The 23,308-nt window shown below is 47.1% G+C and overlaps 6 protein-coding genes across 6 annotated transcripts; 4 read left to right on the top strand and 2 right to left on the bottom strand.

Annotated features, from left to right (window-relative positions):
• Positions 1–728: 728 nt before the first annotated feature.
• On the top strand, positions 729–3,005 carry ANOM_010861 (uncharacterized protein; the record flags this gene model as incomplete). The annotated part of the gene is made up of 1 exon (XM_015556117.1): positions 729–3,005. The coding sequence occupies one exon, from the start codon at positions 729–731 to the stop codon at positions 3,003–3,005; it is 2,277 nt and encodes a 758-aa protein (XP_015402087.1).
• A 2,360-nt stretch (positions 3,006–5,365) lies between these two features.
• ANOM_010860 (putative UDP-galactose transporter) lies at positions 5,366–7,221 on the top strand (the record flags this gene model as incomplete). Its single annotated transcript, XM_015556116.1, has 2 exons — positions 5,366–6,322; positions 6,395–7,221. The coding sequence occupies 2 exons, from the start codon at positions 5,366–5,368 to the stop codon at positions 6,710–6,712; spliced, it is 1,275 nt and encodes a 424-aa protein (XP_015402086.1). The 3' UTR covers positions 6,713–7,221.
• Positions 7,222–7,252: 31 nt separating this feature from the next.
• Positions 7,253–12,179, top strand: ANOM_010859 (putative DEAD/DEAH box DNA helicase (Mer3); the record flags this gene model as incomplete). Its single annotated transcript, XM_015556115.1, has 10 exons — positions 7,253–7,496; positions 7,565–7,699; positions 7,774–8,755; positions 8,804–8,985; positions 9,045–9,733; positions 9,785–10,360; positions 10,408–10,562; positions 10,617–10,720; positions 10,770–10,985; positions 11,365–12,179. 10 exons carry the CDS (start codon positions 7,253–7,255, stop codon positions 12,177–12,179), a joined length of 4,098 nt encoding a protein of 1,365 aa, XP_015402082.1.
• Positions 12,180–13,053: 874 nt separating this feature from the next.
• ANOM_010858 (uncharacterized protein) lies at positions 13,054–15,157 on the top strand (the record flags this gene model as incomplete). Its single annotated transcript, XM_015556114.1, has 4 exons — positions 13,054–13,077; positions 13,148–13,195; positions 13,255–13,858; positions 13,920–15,157. The coding sequence occupies 4 exons, from the start codon at positions 13,054–13,056 to the stop codon at positions 15,155–15,157; spliced, it is 1,914 nt and encodes a 637-aa protein (XP_015402083.1).
• A 459-nt stretch (positions 15,158–15,616) lies between these two features.
• Positions 15,617–16,342, bottom strand: ANOM_010857 (beta-ketoacyl reductase; the record flags this gene model as incomplete). Its single annotated transcript, XM_015556113.1, has 1 exon — positions 15,617–16,342. One exon carries the CDS (start codon positions 16,340–16,342, stop codon positions 15,617–15,619), a length of 726 nt encoding a protein of 241 aa, XP_015402084.1.
• Positions 16,343–16,660: 318 nt separating this feature from the next.
• On the bottom strand, positions 16,661–22,672 carry ANOM_010856 (uncharacterized protein; the record flags this gene model as incomplete). Its single annotated transcript, XM_015556112.1, has 4 exons — positions 16,661–19,462; positions 19,511–21,949; positions 22,012–22,425; positions 22,493–22,672. The coding sequence occupies 4 exons, from the start codon at positions 22,670–22,672 to the stop codon at positions 16,661–16,663; spliced, it is 5,835 nt and encodes a 1,944-aa protein (XP_015402085.1).
• Positions 22,673–23,308: the final 636 nt, after the last annotated feature.

Here is a 23,308-nt window from a genome sequence, read left to right as displayed (position 1 = left end):
ATTTTATTTTATTTTTTTTGGATACCTTTCCCATCTTAGCCCCTTAAAAGCTAGAATTAATTTACTAGTACTGAGCGTTCTAAATCCTTTCCCACCCCGTCTTCAGCTGTCCAAATGTAATCCGAATTTATAGTGCCTAATAAATATCCTAGGCTCGCTCGGGCGGACTCTTAGTCTCCGATCAATTCCTTGTCTATTTGCTGTGCTTTTGCATCATTAAAAGGACATCCGTGACCCGCTCCCTTTCGCAATATTTGGCGATTTTCTTACCAATTCTTGCCCAGGTCAAGACCCCCCACCTGTTAGAACCCCTGTTCCCTGCTCTCTTCACACCAGGGACTTCGATTTACCTAAATTGGATCTTGTATGCTGTCGACGAGCTAGTGGCGATCGGAAATGCAAAGTTCGTCGTGATTGAACCGAACAGCTTCTCACCGACTCACTGTGGGGAAGGACACTGCTGGTATTTTGGGGTCGAAAAGTGCGAAACAAAAGCCCAATCCTGGACCAAGGGTAGAGAACAAGAAAAATAAACCAAAGCATATCTATACCCACGTCAACCGGCACCTGAGACGCATTGGGTTACACAAAACCTCGTCCTCCTTCGGCGCAGCATTAGAACTTCTCGTTCGACAATCGCCGCCAGCGACAATCGCAATTATTGATATAACCGGTTTGGGCAAGGCGAAAATTTCAGAACGGAAGTTCAGGTGATCGAAGCTTCCAAGATGCCCCAGCAGACCATGACGATACCAATGCGGACATCGAGTGTAAACGCGTTGTCGAACGGGATGCATATGTCAAATGCTAGCCATGAAGATTTGAGACGCGAATCAGCGTCGAAAGCCCAGAAGATATTGGGTACGACTGAAATTCCGATTCCTCAAGATCAATCCCGGCGAGAAGACCGAAAATCGCGAGGGGCTAGCTTCATCAGAGCCCCGGATATCAAGTCGAAGAAAAGCGGCGGTTTTGCTGCGTTCCCTACGCCTACACCTGAAGCAACTTTACCACCACCACATCTCCGTGTTCGAGCATCATCCCCACTGCTCGGGCAGGAATATCGATCACAAGATGCCATGCCACCGTCTATCCCCACGCACTCTAAAAGGGTTCAGCAATCTGGCTCCTCATCTACACTGTTTTCCTATTTCAATTCCCGCAACTCTACTCTGGACTCTAATCTAAGTCGCAATACGACAAAAGATTCCATAGCGACTGAAGAGAAGGGCTTTCGAGCGCAGCGCAATGTCGAGCCACGCTTTGGTTTGAAACAACCGAAGGGTCCTATGAAGGACTCGAAACGGAAAATGCGCCCACCCAGAATAGATCTCTCTCTCCTATTCCCAAAGCCACGAGTGGATGCTGCTCCCATGCTGTCGCCGCAACGATTGGTGAATTCGCCGTCTGCAATATCAATGACCTCCGAGCATCCCGCAGTCAAACCACAGAATTTTGACAACCCTGAACCTACAAAGAGAGTCACCAAAACTCCGGCTTCGGGTCACAAAATGAAGGGTCATCAAGCCACTGACGTCGCCAGCGAGTCTTCACCGATTTATGAGTCAGGCACCACAAACTGGCTTGATCCATCCCTTGAAAGAACAGTACGCACCAGTGAGATGGAGATGGCTTTGAAACGATACAGCCAATTCCAGAAAGCTCCTCAGCCTAGTGAACCGACCCGATCCAGTCAGTTGCATTTACGACCACGGGACCGTGAACAACCACAAGCAAGTGATACAAAGTCTACAGGGAGCTCTTTGCGAAAGGTTCCATCTAATAGCTCCGCCGGGGGATGGAGCAGGGAACTATACTTGTCTCCCAAGTCTTTCTCCCGCCCACACAACAATCGTACTTCTGACTCGTCGAACGCACGGCACGCTGACTCACGCGAAAACCTCTCTGCCTACAAAGGTTCAATGTCGAAAAAGAGCAGTAAAAGTACTCTGAAAAATGTGGATCTTAATAAATCGAGCGTGCTTTGTCTTTCATCATCAGAAGACGAAGAGGATGAGGAGGAAGCGCCAGCCAAACATGACAAAAACATAAGAGACAGCGTAACGACCTACGCTGATTTCGAGGCTGAGATATGTACAGCTTCTGCAGCACAAACCACGAAAGGAACACTGAGACGAGTTGAGAGACCTTACTCAATGTCTGCTAGTAGCCGTGGGTCTCAGTCTGCCCGTCAACAACAGCAAACCATATTACGAAACCCATCAATGTCGTCTGCGGGAAGGTCAACCCTTGAAACGAGGAGTCACCGTTCGAGCGGTGTACCCACGATATCAGAACCAGACTTCCTCAATACCGATCCTATGGCTAGCCAAGCACGGAAACCTTCTCAGAGGGCACGTCTCCAGCAGAGCCAGCCGAACCGCAGAAGCCGAGTTATAGCCGTGACAAGGCAAGAAGAGCACTTACTCGAAGCAATGAGACAGCGGAAAGGCAAAATAACCCCTAGTCTTTTCCATGAAGCCCGTTACCAAGATAGCCACGAGCCCGATAGAAATTCTATGCTCTCGGTGCCTTCACGGGACTCATTCTACGGGTCCGACATGTCCTTCCTTCGACTCAGCCCTGGACTACCTCCTATTATGACACGGAAAGACCAAGGTGCAAACCATTTTGATAAGGACGGCTCCATTTCCCAGGGCGCGGCTTCTGATGCAGAACAGAAAACCATAAACTCGAACGCGTCCCCTCGAGTTAGCTTGATCTATTCGGAAAGTCTTCCCTCGCCAGCAACCAGTGGAGCTTCCCCATTGACACCAACCCTTCCTATACATCGCTTTTCTCCCCTCCCATCACAAAAGCCGCCTCCGCGCAACCCGCCTCCGGCTATACCACCAGTTCAACGGCGACATTCAAGGCGACGTACCGATAGTAGCGAGGCCATCGTTTTAGGCGACGCCGAGGAACGAAAGGAAACTGACGATTTCCCAATTTGGGCCTTGGGGTGGGGAGGTAATGATAATGCCAACCTTACAGCAGTACACTGAAAGTCCGACTGTACCCAGTCACATTCCATAACACCCCGGTCCTTATTACTGTCATGAACGAATCACTCATCCGCCATTATACCCCTAGGTCTCGTCATTGGTTGACGCACCTGCAACACATTTCACACTTTTCCTAATTCTTATTATATACACTCTTTATTTCTATCACTATCTCACTCTCTGATCTTTTCCCATCTTGATTGATTACCTACCATTCGCTGTTCCATGCATTTCCTTGTCGTTCATACATACCACACGATGACTGGCTAGACAAAGCCATTTTCTTATACATTGTACTTACTCACAGGTTCTTAATGCCCAGGGAGAAGGAATAAGCATAGACTGATCTAGCTTTCTATGCATATATAATATTTGCCCATGAATTCAAATATGATTCAGGATTCTATCTTTATTCTGTAACTTTTATATCCGGGTCCATAGGCCTAAGCGTAGTAGATACACAGTCTGTATAGTATACTCGGCGCGGGATCAGCTATCTCCGAGATTTGGCTAGGATACATTCCAGTGGTCCGTATCCCTTACTTGTCCTTCTCTTGTCCTTCAGATCGGGCACCTTAGTCGAGAAGCACAGAAGCCATGACCCACTCGGGCAATGGGAAACATACTTTGATTATGAATTCAGGCTCAGCCACTCTATGCGTCCAAGCTCAGCTTCGCTGCCCACCTAAGCTAGTCACAAGTCAAAAGCTCTCACTCGATAGGGTTCTACTTGCAACAGCTCTTGCATGTCTGACGATCTCGGAATGCAATAGAGTTAATCTGTGAAGTTTACATTTCAAACGAAATTCAACTAGAAGGGCCCCTCGTATATGCAAGGGAACAAAGTGCATGTGGTTTCATGGAACAGAGAGCAAAAAGAATAAAAGGTGGAAGGACGATGCACAAAAGGTCGCGTGAGCTCTATGAATGATAGATGACGGGCTGATATACTTAGATCCACCAAGAGTCACTATTTCATTGGCACGTTAGAGATAGTGTTGAGCAGAGGACTTCTGGTTCCGAGTCCCGTGGGTATGGCCTGTGAACTAAACCTAGATCCAGTTTGTAGATGATACTTAGCTCCCGAAACAACCTAAGAAATAACAGGCGTTCGATCGAGGCCTTAGCTATCCTAGGGTCCATCCATTTTAGGGGGAAACTAAAAAAAATAAAGTAAGAGTCATAGGTACTTTGTTGGAAAGCTTATACCCGGCGCAATTTCTCGAGGACAAGTGTCTGCTGGCGCTTTGTACATGTATCGGCATACATTGTTGTGCTGAATCTCGATCTTGTGTACAAAATTACCGTCAAGGGTCCATCGCGATCTCTCGGCTCGATACGACGAGGGTGGCTTGAGTAGTCCGTACTTAGTACTAGTTACAGGAATTAGCAGTCGAGGCGTGTCGACCCAAAGGGGCACTACATTCTACCCAATTGAAGGATGATTCTAGGCAGCTGACGTCAGAGTGCTTTCGAATGGGTCCAAAAAAGCAGAGGCGATGCAAATCCAAGGACTTAATTCCACTTCTTCTTGACACCAACCATGGAATGAAAATCAAATGGCTGAAAAGAAGGAAAACTAAACCAACCACTAGAGTTGAAGGACTCCACACCGCTAAAACTAGTTAAGCGCTGCATCACGTTCGACATGAAGGAATACGAATGCCATAACCTGACCCCAGATCTTCCTTTTTATTAGTAACGGCTTGTAAGCCTCTCAGCTCAGATCCCCTTTCATCCTAGGTCCTCGCTTTGTTTTCGTTCCTCTTTGTCTCCTGCCAACCACCCCCTTATCTCACCGTGAGTTATTCACGCCGGAGTTGAGCTCCACCTGTGTCCTATTTTGTGCGTACGCGCAAAGGACTTCTCTAACTCGGTTGTGCGACGATTCCCGTCTAACGACTCAAAGCGCACAAGTCGCATGTAACACCCTCGGCAACCGTCAGACGAACTGCCCCTGTCGACTTGCGGATAGAACTCTCGAGAAAAGGGGTCGATATTAATTGATTGCCTGCCCCGTTCTGTCATTGACACGGAGGAACGGACCGAATCTCGCCTGAGGAAATACCGACTTTGCTAAATTATCAACATGGGAGAAAGCGCACAACGCCCGTCTTCAGGGCCGGGGCAAGTTGGGAAGAACTTTTCATGGATTCTGGTAATGCTCTTGGCGTCCCAGCATCAGCAGCATGGCTGCGCGATCATGTCCATCTCTGGCTGACTGTATGTTCTCTTTGGCTACAGTTAACTGCACAGTACACTATGTTTGTGCTGGTATGTTGCCCAACTTCTGAAGTACCCTCGAAAAATAGACCGTTAATCTATCGCTTTCTACACAGTTATTACACTACTCCCGGGTAATGCCGCCAGCTAATGGCAAGCGATATCTCACGTCTACCGCGGTCTTCTTCAACGAGGTTGTCAAACTTGCCATCTCTCTTACTATAGCCTTATACGAAGTTTCCAAAACGGCGCCCCCAACCGTTCCTGCAACATCCCTTTTCTTCTCCCTCACGTCTGCTGTTTTCTCTGGCGACAGTTGGAAGCTCGCAATCCCCGCTAGCCTTTATACACTTGCCAATTCGTTACAATATGTCGCTCTCTCGAATTTGCAGGCGGCACCCTTCCAAGTAACGTACCAGTTGAAACTCATCGCGACCGCTATTTTCGGCGTTATTTTATTGAACAGGGGCATCTCACTGCGCAGGTGGGGTCTGCTGTTGCTCCTGCTGGTGGGCGTTGGGCTTGTGCAGATACCCATTAGCAGTACCGGGGATGTTTCTCTCCAAGATGAGGCGGCCGCGCACCATGCCTTTCCGCGGTCGCTGGAAGAATGGAAGGCCGCCAAGCTGGATCGGCCAAATCTCCATAAGCGTTCGGCAACATATGAGGGTATTGAAGAGGATATGATGAACGCCTTTCCGCGAATGAACGCAGTTGTTGGTCTCCTAGCGACTCTTGGCGCGTGCGTCGCATCTAGCCTTGCCGGTGTATATTTCGAAAAGGTACTGAAGGATAGTGCGAAGTCGACCTCGCTTTGGGTCCGCAATGTCCAGCTGGCCGTGTATTCTATCTTCCCCGCTTTGTTCATCGGTGTTGTCTTCTTGGACGGCGAAAAGATTGCTGCCAACGGCTTCTTTGGAGGGTATAATTGGGCCGTGTGGTCTACCGTGGTTGCTCAAGCAATTGGAGGGATTGCAACATCTTTCTGTATTGGCCATGCATACCGAGATGCAAGAAATGTTGCTACTGCTACCAGCATCTTTCTTACTACGTTAGGAAGCGTCTGGCTCTTTGAGTTTGAGCTAACTGGTAATGTACGTGCTTGTGTAGCTTTTTCTTGGAAGATCCTCCGGGGAATCTAACATGGGCTGACCGGCCCCCTACAGTTTATTCTCGGAACGTTTGCAGTGCTTGTGGCGACCTATCTTTGCGAAGATCCGAGTTCGGCTTCCAGCACCAGCAAGCGCCAGGGACCTCGACCGCCACCGATTCGCATCGATCAGTATGATAAAGAATCCAAAAGCGATGATGTTTCGCCCGTGTCCCCTCCGCCAAACGAGTTTTCCATTAAACTCCCCGGTACGCCGTTCCTTTCTGATGCCGGCTTGTCGACATCTAGGCCTACGTCACCAGGGCATGTTAGGGTTAATGCAGCCCGGACCGCCAGCGGTGGTTATTTCGATAAGCAGCTACGAGACCAGTGATTTTGACGATACGGATACGAGCTCAGATTTGCATGCAGTGTGTATATTACGCTTTGCGTTTGGACCAAGTCCTAAGGGAAGTAAATAAGCATGGATAGAAGCGAAGCTTTTCTTGTTTCATCTTGAATATCAACATCTCTCTCGTGCATGTGACTTTTTGTTTCTGTTCTGTCCCCCCCGCCCTTTATCTCTTTATTTCTTTCCCTCTCATCTTCACCCTTTTCTAAAAAAGAGACTATTGAACGTCATGTTTTATATTTTAGTATATATCCGATCACCCTGACCAAGCGCTCAGCTGTTTAGCAATGTATAAGTGTTTATCGTCCTGAGGCTCTGGAGACACCTGTGACAGAGACTACTTGTGCCAATCAAACTATCATACTGCTCATTTTCTGGGTAGCTTCCATGTGCTTCCATGTCAGTCGTTCTCTATTAGGAGCAGGTGACCTATTCTCCCGTCTGTAATTAAGTAACCTTTCAATCTCTTTCCATCAGCTTATCTACTACTCATCCCTGCTTACCAGCAGTCGTCTTATCATCATGCGAAGAAAAACTTACTCGTCCTTTCCCGCACCACGCCAGGGTATTTCTTATAGACGAACTGCCGGCACCCAGCTCCGTACACCCATCCGTTCCAATGTGCGCACTGCTCTTGATCAGAGATGCAGCGAAGGGGCTCGAAACTCGTCATATCTAAGCGGATCTCGCAGAGAAGAGCTTTCTGCCAGTACACCCGGACCAGAAGCGCTAGGCCGGGATGACGACTTGCTGTTTGATGCATTCGGTAAGTAAACTTAACAGATATCATATTGACTATACATCTAGGATAAAGGCTAAATGCGGTGGATTAAGATTTGGAATTGCTTGCACAATCGGATGACACGGCAAGGACTCGACAGTCTATCTTCTCAACTGCAGACAGTCATTTGCACACAGGCGAGGTACCCCAGAATGGCGCACCAGCTCTGGTCTCTCGATATTTTTGTGGTAGGTCTTCCGTCTCTGCGAACTATGTTTAATGTCAATATCTCTATCTTTTTGCACTGACAAACATGGTTCAGACACCTCTCATACCACACCGCATCAAAGTGTAGCATCTAGTTCCTCAGACATTGAAACCAGGTCTCCTTCTAGTCCCCTGCTCAGGCTACAGGTTGGGAGAACCCGGCCATACGTGGCACAAGATAGTGGCTCCAAAAGGCACAGCCAAGATTATCAGTTTCGATCTGAACAATGTGAAAGATCACACGTTGCTGCGACTCTAGAACAAAGGACGCCATTTCAGGACATACCGGTATCAATTCGAGGAATCGTTCTTGTGTCTGTGCATGAGCTCCCTGATAAGTATCGGTCACTGTTCCATTTTCCTGCATTCAACGCGATTCAATCCAAATGCTTCCAGCCTGTTTACAAAAGAGATGACAACATTGTACTTGCTGCTCCTACTGGGAGTGGTAAAACAGTTGTTATGGAGTTGGCAATATGTCGTTTACTTAACAATCTGAAGGATGAGAGGTTCAAGGTCATTTATCAAGCACCCACCAAGTCACTCTGCTCAGAGAGGTTCCGTGACTGGAACAGGAAGTTCCACTCATTAGGCCTTCAATGTGCTGAGCTGACCGGTGATACTGATTATACACAGATGAGGAGCGTTCAGAATAGCCAGATAATTATAACGACGCCTGAAAAATGGGATAGCGTGACACGGAAATGGAAGGACCACGCACGTTTGATGCAGCTAGTCAAGCTCTTCTTAATTGATGAAGTTCATATTCTCAAGGAGTGCCGCGGAGCAACATTAGAAGCTGTTGTGTCACGCATGAAAACGATCGGGTCGAATGTACGATTTGTTGCATTAAGCGCTACCATTCCAAATTCCGAGGATATTGCAACGTGGCTCGGTAAGGATTCGGCAAACCAACATGTTCCGGCACACAGGGAGCATTTTGGAGAAGAGTTTCGCCCTGTTAGGCTACAGAGATTTGTATACGGTTATCAGTCCCAGGGAAATGACTTCGCATTCGACAAGATGTGCAGCTCGAAGTAAGTAGACACACCCAATTTCCGATTTGGTCTGACTCCGAATGCTAGACTTCCTGATGTGCTTGCAACGCATTCTTGCAGGAAGCCCACCATGATCTTCTGCTGCACGAGGAATTCATCTGTGGCTACGGCAAAGGAACTTGCTCGGCTGTGGTCAATGTCCAACCCTCCAGCTCGGCTATGGAAAGGACCAAGCACATCATTCGAATTCAATAATGTAGACTTGAAGAGTACGAAATGAATTCAATGAGTGCTAAAAATATGCGGTTGCTGATACGGTTTATTCAAGTTACAAGTGCTGCAGGTGTCGCATTTCATCACGCTGGTCTGAATCCCGGAGACAGACAGACAATCGAAAATGGTTTCTTACAAGGCCAAATTAACATAATATGTTGCACATCCACGCTTGCAGTTGGTGTGAACCTCCCGTGTCACCTTGTGATCATCAAAAACACCGTCGGATGGCTAGACGGTGGCTGCAAAGAATATTCGGATCTCGAAATTATGCAGATGCTTGGTCGTGCTGGAAGACCTCAGTTTGACAAAGATGCAATCGCCGTTATCTTAACCAGAAAAGAACGCGTCGACTATTATGAACGACTCGTCTCAGGCTCTGAAAGCCTTGAAAGCTGCTTACATTTGAACTTGATTGATCATCTGAACGCTGAAATTGGGTTAGGCAATGTCACAAGTGTTGAATCTGGTATAAGATGGCTTGCTGGCACCTTTTTATTCGTGAGGCTCAGACGGAACCCAACATATTATCAGCTAAGGGAAGGTGCCAATAGGGAAGATGAGGACGAGATGCTTCGCCAAATTTGTGAGAAAGACATCAAGCTTCTCCAAGAGAGTAACTTAGTCTCCACTGAACATCTTAGATCCACACAATTTGGTGATGCAATGGCGCGCTATTACGTGCGATTCGAGACGATGAACACCTTCCTCACATTAGAGCGCCACGCCACTATGTCTCAAATCGTAAGCGGCATACATTGAGCCCATGATACAAGCTAACAAAAGATGTCCCAGCTCTCCGTGATTTCCCAAGCAGAGGAGTTTCGTGACGTCCGTCTCAAGGCTGGTGAGAAGTCGCTGTACAAAGAGATCAACCGCGGAACTGGCATAATATTTCCGATAAAAGTGGATATAGCACTTCCTGCCCATAAAGCATCACTACTCATCCAGTCTGAGCTGGGTGCGGTGGAGTTTCCAGATGACGAACAGTTCCAAAAGCACAAGTTTGCGTTCCAGCAAGACAAAGGTTTTGTATTTTCACACGTTAATCGGCTTATTCGATGCATCATAGACTGTCAAATTGCTCTCGAGGATTCAGTCGCTGTTAGAAACGCCTTGGAGCTTGCAAGAAGTTTCGGAGCTAAAGTGTGGGATAGATCTCCATTTCAGATGAAGCAAATTGAACAAATTGGTGTCGTCGCGGTTAGAAAATTAGCAGCCGCTGGAATAACAAGCATTGAAGCTCTAGAGTCCGCAGAGCCTCATCAGATTGACATGATCTTGAGCAAAAATCCTCCCTTTGGGTTGAAACTTCTAGGGCGTCTTTCGGAGTTTCCGAAGTTACGCGTGTCTGTCAAGATGATAAACAAGGTATGGATCTTATATCGCCGTCAAGGGCTTGGCTAACACACCAGTAGGAGGCGAAACACGGTAATCCAGTGAGAGTTCATTTTAAAGCCGAGGTCGCATTCATGAATGAAAAATGCCCAACCACTTTCCAGAGGCGTCCTGTACATGTCTGTTTCTTAGCGGAGACCTCTAACGGTTTGATGATCGATTTCCGGCGTATGAGGTTGGTTAACAGAGTTCCCGTCTTCCATATTTTTCAAGGCTAATATCAAACCAGTGCCAGTAAGGTCCACAGTATCCAGGAGATACCGTTGCACATAGAAATGGGAAGCCCAGATCAGCACATTACGTGCTATGCTATGTGTGATGACATTGGCATGCGTTTGGTTCCCAACAGGATTAACTAGTCTGTGTTGCTGACTTCTTACAGCCGGGACTTTGAGATCAGCAGAATTGCGACCTGCCCTCCCAGCTTCGCTATTTCCCTTTTGTTCAAGTAAGGACTCGGACGAGACGAGCCAGAAGCACACGATGAACATGTCACGCCCACGTAGCAACACTTCTTTGCGCATCAAACCCAATAAAGAATGCAATCCAGATAGTTTCGGCAGTGATGACTCGCTTTTCGATGACTTTCTGGAAGCTGGTGCGATCCCTCATCCTTTTCCCTTCGTGTAGTGACTTAGTAAGAATTATTATGAGCAGGCAAAGCCACAGATTGGACAACCATGGACCATATATCATCTCCGGCGAGTGGGAATAAAACACAGGAACCCCCCAGCAAGAAGAGCAAAAGATCCAAGGAGGCAAAGGGTGCACACAAAGCGGAAGAGCCAACTCAGCTTGGAAATGGTAGATGGAGCTGCAACCATAGGTGCAAAGACAAAACAATGTATCTTTTCTTCCCCCCACCTCTCCTTCTGGATACGAGACTTAACTGGTTCGTAGGTGCAAGCACCTCTGTTGTCGGGAAGGGCTTGAGAAACCCCCAAAGTTGAACAGAAAGCACTCTACTGGAGGGATAGACCGCTCAAACGGACTCAGTCAAATGACGTTATCTGCAAGTATCACCAAGAACAGCACAAAGATGAATAATCCCGGTAAACCACGGGTTCGAAAGGACAGTGGGCCTGACAATGGGTCACAAGAAATGCTACAAAAGCGCTCTCAGGAATCAGAGATAGGTTTGAGAGATGCTGCTTGTGAAGACCTAATATGTCCTGGCTCTAATACTAAGGACTCGTCGAGCGACTATGGAGATGACAGCTTCAGTGATTTGCCTTCACCGTCTGATTTGCTCCTTGGCCACACTGCTGGAAAGACAGACGGGGATGACCAGACCACCAGCAAAGAGACCTGCTTAGAGAAAAATGTCAAAACAAAAGACGATTGGATTTACGCAGATGAGCGATGGTTTACACAATCATCCTCACTTCCTGACTCGCGTTTGCAAGGTAAAGATGTAACCACTACCGAGGCCGCAGGGACCTTCACGGAATCTGTGGGTGAACCAAGGACATGCAGTTCAAATGGTGATCAAGAGGCCAAGTATGACAACCACACCACTACTGAGATGAGAGAGATTGAACACCTTGGAAAAAAGCGAAGGCGCTCTTTGGCTTCTGGGGACAAAGCTTACGATAAGAGAATCACGAAGAAACATATAGACAACCAAGCCACTGAGGCTTCTGCAAGTCAAAGCCAATACTGCAGTGCTGACACATCAAGTGGCTACAATCAGAATCTCCAGTCCTGTGAGCCTACTCATTCACCTGAAATCTGGGATGACATCGATCCGACTCTGCTAGACGAGTTCAAAGACATTGTTAGCTTCTTCTAGAGTTGAAGCTAGGCTAATGGGTAACCTAATGCAAATCATTACCAAGGGTTGGAGAGACCTACTACTACCCATCAACCTGAGATATGGATACATATCCCTTCCATATATATTATAGTGTATTGTTAAGCTATCCCTTATACTGATACATCCCTAACTACCCATCATTGACCTGTGTTTATGTCTATCTTTTCGAGATTGTGATAGGGAGAACACCTTGGGGAAACCCACTGTATCTCAATTATGTCATAAAAACAGTGCATGTTCAAGCGGTGAATTGAAGATAAACTCCGTTAAGTCCAGTCTGCATGGCAACAAAGATACAATGTCTCAGTATCACGTCTCGTCACAGGACAACCTTGTCCCGCCCTCTTCCGTATTCAGCGCGCACATTTTCTCTGGTATCACCGCGAGACCATACTTCCAAGGCTACATTATCTCTTTTTTAACGCTTTCTATGTAGCTTTCTTGTTCAAACTACTTCTTCCTTGATAGAGGATTATCAGGTATTGTCACCCCCATTGCTGATTGTTGTTGTTATTGTCTTTTTGCTTTGTCCTTGTCTCCTTGTCTGCTATGTTCTGCTTAACGTAGGACAACAGTCACATCCCTACTATACTTGTTTGTGTGAGCCTATGTCTTGTCTAAAGCCTCTGCACGCCATGTTTCTACTTCATATTTGATATGTAGGGAGATTTCCATGTTACTCGAAGCAGTCATGTCTTGTCTGACTGGAAGCCCCGTCCCGTTTGTCAATATGTTCGTCTTTTATATACAACTCTCTGCGGCCTTATATGATTTGTTCTGTCCCCTGATATTACTGGAAGCTAATACCCATCATGAAGAAAGATCTGAGTCGACGACTTACTATGCAATCATGGGGAAGTTGAACTATTCAGCGGTGAGGCCCCCTGCCTTTATACTCCATATTGAGTTCTTGAAGCCAAATACTGAGGCCAGGTGACTATTAGAGAAAAATTGACGGCGAGAAGTTCGCGCGGGTCCTCTCCAGGGACTTGGTAAGTTCCATCGTACAAAATATGAACAAATCTAGTAACACAGGCTGATTCGTATGCAGAGAAAGCGACTGCCAGATGGACCCGGCTTTAAAGCTGCAGCACGGGATCCGACTTTAGAGATCGACATTTCAAACAAGAAGCTGACAGACAAAGACCTCTCTGTGTTCATCGATGACCTCCTTGAATGTATCAGGGAGGATCTTGCGAAAGTAGTTGAGTTCCATCTTCAGGGAAACAACCTCACAGTTAAATCTCTACCCAAGCTGGGCGAGGCAGTTGCGCTAAACGCAGGCGAGATGAGGGAGCTTGACATTTCCAACAATAATATCAGTGTCAGCCCAGACCCTAAAGATAAGGCGATGTGGTGCAGCTTCCTCCATTCCTTCAAGAACTGTTATGTGCTCAAGAAGCTCGATCTTGGGGGTAACCCTCTGGGGCCTGTGGGGTTGGAAAATCTTGCTTGTGTTTACATCAAAAGTGACCTTCACTTCCTCGAGGATGATGCTAACGCCATTGTCGAACATAAGCATGAAGAGAGGCTCTTCATCGAAGATCCGGTTGTGGTAAAGGCCGCAGCTGGGAAGGAGAACGAACGCAGTACGAGGGGTAGTCGCCCTGGAAAGTCGCCAAACAAGGGGAAGAAGGCTTTGCGACAGACTTCTGGTAGGTACAAACCACCCGAACAAACAAGATGGAACAGACAAACGCTGACTGCCTTGTCCAGGCCAGCCCAAATCTAACCCCCTTAAAGGAACGGCACCTGACGATCTCAAACGCTTCGCCTGTACCCGCGGCCTTCGCTCGATTGCCTACCTCATCTTGTCCAACGTTTACATGGCAAAGAGTGGCACGGTACACCTTGCGAGTATGCTGAGTATGCAAAGAACCTCAGAGCAGCTCTTGAAGTTCCTTCCCGGGGGCAAATCCCTAGTCTTACCTGAAACCGCACACAACAAAAGCATTGTCTGGCTTCCCAACGACACTATTCCTCAGATCGCGAGCGAGTTCCTCGAAAAGGCCGAAGTCATTAACGAGATAAAAGTCCACATCGACTCGGATAGTGAACTCTCGAATGACGACTTGGACCAGGGACTTGTCAGTATCATCACGGAGATGAACGCAGAGTCCAATCACAAAATCGACACTGCTGCACAGAGGGAGCTTCAGAACAAAAAGAACACCGCGTACGTCAGACTCACCAAACGTGTCCGTATGGAGGCACTGCATGATGAAGGCGTGCGTGGCACAGATCTTTGGATCACTGCTCTGCGAATGATGAACGTGTCCCGAATCCTCCTTTGGCAAGGCAAGGACAGCATTGCTGGCTCCCCACACAAGGAACAGGACCAGCAAGGAGAAGAAGAAGACGACGACGATGACGACAGAGACGATCCCAGTCCCTCCGCAGTCCATATTGAAGACATCGCTCAGCGATTCGAAAAACTGGAAGCAACCAACTCCCCGGAATCACCTTCTTCTCCCGTTGAGATCCATGTCACTGAACCTGACCGCATGGGCCCTTTCCATCCCGGCACAGACTCATTCAATGCCAACTTTCCCATCCTTCATTCGTCCATCACCACCGCCGAGAGTGTTGAGACTGCATTCACCAGAAGCGATGAAGAAGAACACATTGTTACTGCAAGAAACAAGTTGTCCCCATCACCACAACCCGCCCGCTCTGGAAATGGCAGCACCCGCGCTACATCCGGATCCCGAGTCCCTCGCAAGGAAAAAGAGACCTGGCGCTTCGGCTTTACCCTCGAGATTTGGCGCAGAATCATCGCTGGTGCGGTCGGCGCGGAAGGTATTCTGGACTTGGAACAGCAGGCTCAGATCATGCGTTATGCCACTGATTGGAAGACTCTTAAGGACGAGATGGGTATTACAGGCCTTGAGGATCACCAACAAATCTGGAGGATCTTGGAGAAGAATAATTGCTTCGTTTATAGTCCTTTGTAGGGCTGGGACGGGCAACCATCTGGTAAATACAGTTTCTATGAGAAGCTAAGGTAGGTTACATACTATGAACTCCGCTCAAGATTCAAGAAAGGGGAGGAAGACTTAAACATTAAGAAACAAAAGAAAAAAACAAGAAAAGAAAAGAGAAAAAGAAAAAGAAAAAGGAGAAAACCCTACAGACAGTTAAAAGGAAGTTTCGGCGAGACAGGACGAAAGGGCTAGAAAGGATGTCTTGGTAACATGCTTGGTGGTGATTAATCATATGGATTCGAATAGGTGTCCAACATACATTCATTCAGCATAGGGACTAATCATACTATCTGACGTGTTGCGTGATTCATAAATCCTGGCACATTTACCACATAAGCTATACTAGATCTAGAGGTGTTGAAGCTGTCTGGAAAGTAGTTCACATGATCACAAGCCCTTCATCAAAATGAGAAATAGAAGAAAGGCAGACTACTTCGAAACACGGACAAATTTACTTGAGTTTACCACACTCTCAGACAAATCAGCCAAGCTTCCCCAGGTCATCATATCAGTCATGGTAATATCAGCTCCAAGTTCTTTTACCAACCAGGTTCTGAGCTCCATTGCGACAATTGAATCTACTTCACTGCCCTTAATGGACTTCACTGAGTCGATATCATCTTCTGAATAGTTTATCATGTAGGCCAATTGCTTTTGAATGGCGTCCTGCGTGAGCGCTGCTGCGATCTCTCTGGATTGTGCGGCGCTAAGTAAAGCCGAAAGATTGTAATCCTTGTTATGTTCTGTCTGTTGGTGCTCCTGGGGGTCACTAGTATCTCGAAGATGAGTAAATAAAGGGTACTTCATGTATGCAGGAACCGGTACGCGCCGGTCATGAAATGTTGCTTCTGGAACTAGCCCAAAAGCTAATTGGCATGTCGTCTCTGTCAATGAATTACAAGGATTAATGTAATACTCCACAAGAGCATGAATCTCTTCCTCCTCAACTTGGCCAACGGAACTTTTAATGTGCCGTGTAAGAGACTCGGGGAGTTCGACGGAATAACCGACTGTGGTAACGAAGCTAAGATCTATGGTAGCTGCCCGTTGTCCGTTCTTAACGAGATGCCTGGCGAAAGCATCCTGAAAAGTGTTCCCAGCGGCATAGTTAGCTTGGCCACGGTTACCAACAATCCCACTGGCGGATGCTATCATGATGAAGAAGTTTAGTGGTCTGGGAAGTGCTTCATATAAGTTGAGAGATCCGATAATTTTTGGTTCTGTTGCTCCCTGCCAATTCTCGTACGTCATCGTTTCGAAGATTACATCCTAAGGATAGTTTAGTCTCTAAAAAGGAAGCGTACTATAATTTAGTATGATACTCACTTCAAGAACCATGGAGCACTGTATGCACCCTTTAATTGGGGGGCAACTTTTCTCTGCACTCAGTGAAAACAGACATGAGCTGAGCCTTCTTAGTGATGTCGACTTTGAAGATCCGATACTCGCATCCATGTCACGCTATGAACGAGGTCATCTCTTCGACTTTCCTGTTAACTCTGCCTGAGCGGGATAAGAAAACAATGTGCTTTGCTCCTCGCAAAGCCATCCACTCAGCCAGGCTCCGGCCAACACCACTAGCCCACCAGCCAAGACGTATGTAGCATTTGCATCAAGAGTATATGGAGGTGCAATAATAGGAGCCACCGGGATGATGTCACTATCACAGGGCTGAAACACGATTTTGCCCATGTTCTGTCCGGATCGCAATTGCTTGAAACCGTGTTCAAGCTGTGCAAAACTTAGCACGGTCAGTGGCTGAGCTGAACGTATCTTTCCTTGGTTCCATGATGAAACGACCTCTTCTAAAATGTTCTTTATCACATCTGGTTTGTACTCCATAATGACAGTCAACTCGACTCCAGTTATGCTAGCACTTCGAAGAAGCGGCGACATGTCCAACTTGTCTGCAATTAGGTCTATGTTACCGATCTCGACAAACCGGCCAAACGGCGCAATGCACTCCCAAGATCGCCGAAGAGGTTCGCCAGGACGGGAATTCAAAATCATATCAACACCTTGATTCTTCGTTAACCTCATGACTCCTGTGGCGAAGCTCAGATCCCTGCTAGAGAAGATATGATCTTCAGCAATCCCGTATACTTTCATCAAAAGCTCCTTCTTGGCCTTGCTAGAGACTGTCGCGAATACCTCTGCCCCGAGTAACTTGGCATACTGGATCGCAGCTTGGCCAACACCTCCTGCTGCTGCATGTATGAGGATCCTCTCACCTGCCCTCAATACCCCTGCATGTTTTAAGGAGTAGATGACAGTACTGAAAGCCGTTGGTAGCGCAGCTGCAACACCCATCGACATCCCGCTTGGCATCACCGCAATAAACCTTCGATCAACTCGAACGTAATTTCCGAATGCAGTCTTACCTGGGTCGGCCATGAATAATACACGATCACCAGGTTGTAGATCCTCCACTTCTGCGCCAACCCGGGTCACTACTCCTGCTCCTTCTTGGCCAAAGCCGTGGTCGCTTATCCCCATCGCAGTATAGACGTCCCTGAAGCTCAGCCCTACCGCTGCTATTTGTATTTCAACCTCACACAACTCGATGGTAGGTGGAGATCTGTCTGCTTCCCAATGCATTTTATGCAGTGGCCCTGGTGTCGGGTTATGCAGGACGACCGAACGACGTATGTCTTTCCAAGTCACCATCTCCGGGCCGGCTTTGGTGAATTTCGAGTGAAGAAATTTATCGGCGTCAAAGCATTTCGCGAGGCGTAATACATATACAATGCCATCTTGGAAACAGTACTCTTCATTCTGGGGTGTGTGTAAAGAATGTAGAAGTTGGTTTGATGCAATAGAGGAAATTGCCTGAATAATTCGAGTTGCCGCTGTACCATCGTCCCTAATGGCTAAGGTCGCTAAGTCTATCTTGTCCATATCTCTCTCCCATCGAATAGTTCTGATCAGTCCCGTGCTGATGCTAAATCGAGGTTCTGTAATCGGGTCGCCTGTGATCCAGAGCAAACGTTGACAGCTGCTTAGAGCGTTCCGTAGTTTGAGAAAGTTGCTTTTCGATAGATGGCACAGGACAGGGTGCTTCACCTCGAGTAGAAAGATACATAATCTCCCTGACAAATCAATATCGTCCAGGTCATAAAGTCCACACTCTAGGATATCATTGGCCTCTGTGTCCTGTATCAGGGCTTGTTTCAATTCCACTCCGAGATATATTGGCTGCGCTTTTTCATTAGCGTAAATCAGAGCCATTTTTAAACAACCTGCACTTGTTGGACAACCGCTAGTAGCAGAAGCCGAGTCCACCATTGATAGCCGGTCAGCAGGACTTAGTTCGTTGGTGATGGGACTGCCATTTGACAGATTGCTTTTCAAGAAAGCCATGTTAGGCTTCCAATCAAGCGTGTAGGAGCTCTGTCTATTCTTGTTTGCTGCTGAATCCCAGCTCCTGAGCGCTGATACAGCACCCGTTACTGACATTAGCCCTTTATCAGTAGCATTATCCCAAATATGTATATTCATCTTGTAGTTCCCATTATGCTTGTGATATACTCGCGCATGGGAGCGCAATGGAGGTGTGTTGTTAGAATTGTTCTTGGCAGATACCCATGCCTCTTTGAGGGATGTTCCGACCATCAGACTATTCAATGCTAACTTGCCACGAAGGTCAAGTGCACCAGCAAACCCCAAGCATATACCCGGGTCAATTGTAGCAGGAATAGTATATGGCTGCATGTAGCCTTGAGGCATCAGAGCAGCAAAATCCGGAACCCGCACCGTGCCGAAAGCTTCTCCAAGGTTGTTGCCACTAACAGTTACATCCTGAAGTAGCCTGAACTGGGGTCCAAAAGTTAACCCCGCTGATTTGAGAGTTTCATACATCCTCAGGACGTCCATTGGCGTTTGGCATGTCTTGGCAGCCTGCTCAAGTAACAGATCCCAGGTCTGAGTTGCCTCACGGTCCTCTCGTTCATTGCCAACTGGCTCGTTTGGTGCTTCATACTCAACCATTATTTGACCAATGCAATTCTCACGCCACGTTTCAAGCTCTGAGTCATACGATGTGACTTGGAACTGTTGCCATACGTCAAAGCCCCCCGTGTTGGTTGTACGGCCCGGGGAGAGACATAGGTTAATCTCAATACCTTCTTTAGTGTCAGGGATAATCAGCATGGAATTGAAGGATACGTCTCTTAATCTAAACCCAGAAACCTTAGAGCCCGGATATGCGATCTGTTTTGAGGCTTCTATGGCCATTGTAACGTAGGCTGACCCGGGAAATACATACCGGGCTTCAATCTATAGAATAATGTTAGAATAGCAGACTGGAGATGACCATAAGCTAACCATGTGATCCTTGAGCCACGGATTCTCGTATATACTGATAAAATGCCGCCACCTAGGGCAGTAAGGATTCCAATCTATCACTGGTGCTCCCAATAAACTATGTCTTGAGAACCTGGAAAGTCGGACGTTTCGGCTCAGCCGGTCTTCATGAACCATTCGCTCGCGATGAGTGAATGGGTATGTAGGCGTGTTGACAATCATTTCTCGTTTACGAAGTGTGGGCGTATCAGGTTCATTAGCTCTTAGGATATCCACCGGAACGCCTTCGCAGCTCAGCTCACCAATCGTGGTTAGTATGGTTTCCGTTTCAATACCATGACGCATGAGGAGGCTCTTGTGGCGGACTTCAGCTCCCAGTATATCTCGGATCGCATGTTTTAAAGCTGGATGAGGCCCGACCTCTATCACTATCTTATTGAGGAAATTTCCCTTATCGATCATCTCATGGCGCACAGAATTCAGGGCATCCGTAAACCGGACGGGTGATATCAGATTCCGGACCCAGTAAGATTCATCAAGATGTGCTGGACTGATGATCGCACCAGTAACTGACGAGAACATCTGAATATCGCTGGAAACTCCACGGCTTGTGTTTATTGGAGGATTGCCAACTAAACGCAGATATTCGTTGGCGACTTCTTGCATTAGTCCAGAGTGGTAGGCGTGCTTAACAGGCAGCTTCCGAGCAAAAACACCTACGCTATCTAGGAGCTGCTTCATCTCATCAATCAGCTTCTGATCTCCGGAAAGCGTATTGTTCTTCGGGCTATTGTAGCAAGAAATGACCAGTTCACCTGAAGACTGTTTCTGGACTTGACGAATATAGGGAGTTAAGTGCTCTTCTTCAAGGCCAGCAACAAGCATCGAGCCGCTGCGTGTGGTTCTGGAAGAAACATAGCCGCGATAGTATGCTATCTGCCATGCTGCTTCGCGGGTGATATATCCAGCGCAGTAAGCTGCCGATATTTCTCCAGAGCTGTGCCCAACTACAATCCTCGGAAAGATATTCCAGCTAGCAAGGAGGTCGACAAGCGCGATCTGTATAGCAACACAAGCGGGCTGTGATATAGCGGAGTTGTCAATCAATGTATTGTCCCCGTGCACAAGTTCCTCTAACAGAATCCATGGGCTTCCTAGCTTCTTCATGTAGTTTGTAGCGTCACTGAGTGATTCTTTAAAGACAGGGTATACAAGAAGCTGCACTCCCATTCTTGCATACTGTACCCCTTGTCCGTTGAAAGCGAACACAATCTTAGGGGCCTTCAAAGGAGAAGGGCTATCTGGTGGACGTGTGACATCTGAAAGCCTATAAATCAGTTCGGATAAGGAACCAGCGACGATGAAATTATTCCAACGAAATTTTGAGCGTCTTTCGGACAATGTATATGCAAGGTCTCGCAGAAATGTAGCAATTTCCATGGTGGTAGATTGGGAACGTGACTTCAAATGAGATAGATATTCTGACATGAGTCGTTTCAAGGCATCCCGATCGAATGCGGAGAAGATAAACAAATTCTTCCCTAAAGAAAGGCAATTATCTCGATCTGGGCAATCTCGATGTAACCCGGGACGACTTTCCTTGGTGACCCCATTGTGGCTCACTTTATGACTAGCTGAGGCTTTACTAAACTGAGTTTGAGAACATTGCTCTAATTTAGCAACCAAATGATCGATTTCATTTTCCGTGGGTATACTCGTGCGGGTGTTATGGGCGGCATAAACTCCTTTGGCCTTCAGGAAATGGTGTGCATCACTCAGAATGCAGTGAGCATTTGTGCCTCCAAAACCGAAGGAGTTCACCGATATCTGACGGGCACCTGCTGTAGGCCAAGGCACGCACTTTGCTGGGAATGCCAGGTTCAGTCCGTTTTCCTGGATCTTAGGGTTGATCTTCTCAAAATTGACATTCGGTGGAATAACTCCCGATTCAAGGACTAGAATAGACTTAATTATTCCTGCGATGCCAGCAACCGACTCAAGATGGCCAATTCCCGATTTGAGAGAACCAATATACAGAGGTAGACTCCTTTTGACTGAATTGAAAGCTCCTGCAATTGCGCTCGATTCCGTTACATCCCCGACGACTGTCCCTGTACCATGAGCCTCGACGAACCTCGTATCATTTGGGTCCAGTCCTGCTATATGGTATGCCTCCCGGATTAACATTTCTTGGGCTACTTCACTAGGAAGAGAAATTCCAGGAGTGTGTCCGTCTTGATTAGTTGCTGTTCCACGTATAATAGCACGTATGGAGTCACAGTCTCTAATGGCAGCTGATAAGGTCTTTATGATGATAGTGCCAACACCTTCGGCTCTAGCATATCCTTCGGCTCTATGATCGAATGAAAAACACCTTCCTTTCGAACCCAGGAAGCCATCGCGATTTAGAGTGGTAAACTCTTGAGGGCCGCCGAGATAAGTGACACCACTAGCTATTGCCTGAGCATCAAAGCCATGAAAATTTAGTAAAAGATCTACAACAAGTTGTGATGAAGATGTACCATTTCACACTCGCCTAGCTTCAAACTTTGAGCCGCCAGATGAACAGCCACGAGACCTCCAGAGCAAGCAATATCGACATATACGCTAGGTCCTTTGAGATTGAAAGACCAGCTCACTCGATTGGCAACACAGCTGTCACCGGTGCCAGTCGCCTGACTAATACTAGTGGTTCCAGGATCAATGTTGGAAGAGATCAGATGGTCGTGCGATGACCCTGCCACGAACACTGCTGTCTTTGAAGAAGCTGCTTGGTTGAGGCGGATTCCAGCGTTCTCAAGTGCATGGTAAACATTCTCTAGCAACAGTCGCTGCCGAGGATCCATGCTCAGTAGCTCAGCCCTGGTGATATTGAAAAATGGGGCATCAAAGTAAGCGGGATCTTCGGACAAAAAATGAGCTTCCTTCGTGTGAAACTGGAATAACAGTAACGTCTGTCAGTAATATTCAACCGAAAGCTTCAGCAGGGAGAGCTGGACAGACAGTGCCAGGATGGTTCACATCAGGATGGTAATATCCATCAGCATTGATGCGATCTTTAGGGAAAGGAGTAGCAGATTGACGACCTCTCAGTAAGAGTTTCCAGAAACCTTCCGTATCAGAAGCTTCTTGGGGAAAGCGGTTGGCTACCCCGATAATTGCTAACGGCGTGCTATCAGACATGGCGTTGACGTGTTGGCTTTATCCCGAAGGCACGGAATCAAGTGCAAAAAAATGATACAGGAATCGAAGGCATACAAAAAAAGTGTCCACTTTCCTTTCAAGTAGGGGCTTCCCTGAAATTCATTGCAAGGGCGTACTGTCTCTCTAAGGGGTATGCACAATTCAAATATATGTGATGATCTTGAGGGTGTTGACCGATGGCTCATTGTGAAACTGATAGCTTAGGATTGAAACCAATCTATATTTATGGTTCCTCAACAATTTCCTGGAATGAAGGACTTCGTTCTTGCTAGAACCGTGACAATCCGTGGAATCTCCTCTAGAAAAGGAAACATTAATCCCATCACATATACACACAAGGACAAAGATATTGCAAAATAGGAATAGCACTCATGTCCCATTCAGGGGAAGGAGGATTGCTAAGATCATTTCTCTTGTAGGTAGTAGTCACATTACGGCTGCTTTTGTAAGGACAGCACGTGAGTGCTCTGTGTGTGCTCCTGTGCACTCGTTCTCTAGGACAGTGACTGTATTTGAATTCAATTGGATAAGGGACGAGAGATGGAAACGTTCGTTCTGGTCTCAGCTGGGAAGTCAATATCTATCTCTATGTATGCTACTATAAGCACTTTATAG

Source organism: Aspergillus nomiae (genome assembly GCF_001204775.2).
Source record: "Aspergillus nomiae NRRL 13137 chromosome Unknown contig00486, whole genome shotgun sequence".
NCBI lineage: Eukaryota > Fungi > Ascomycota > Eurotiomycetes > Eurotiales > Aspergillaceae > Aspergillus > Aspergillus nomiae.
Note: the sequence above shows the minus strand (reverse complement) of the source record. Positions and strands in the feature narration are given on the sequence as shown.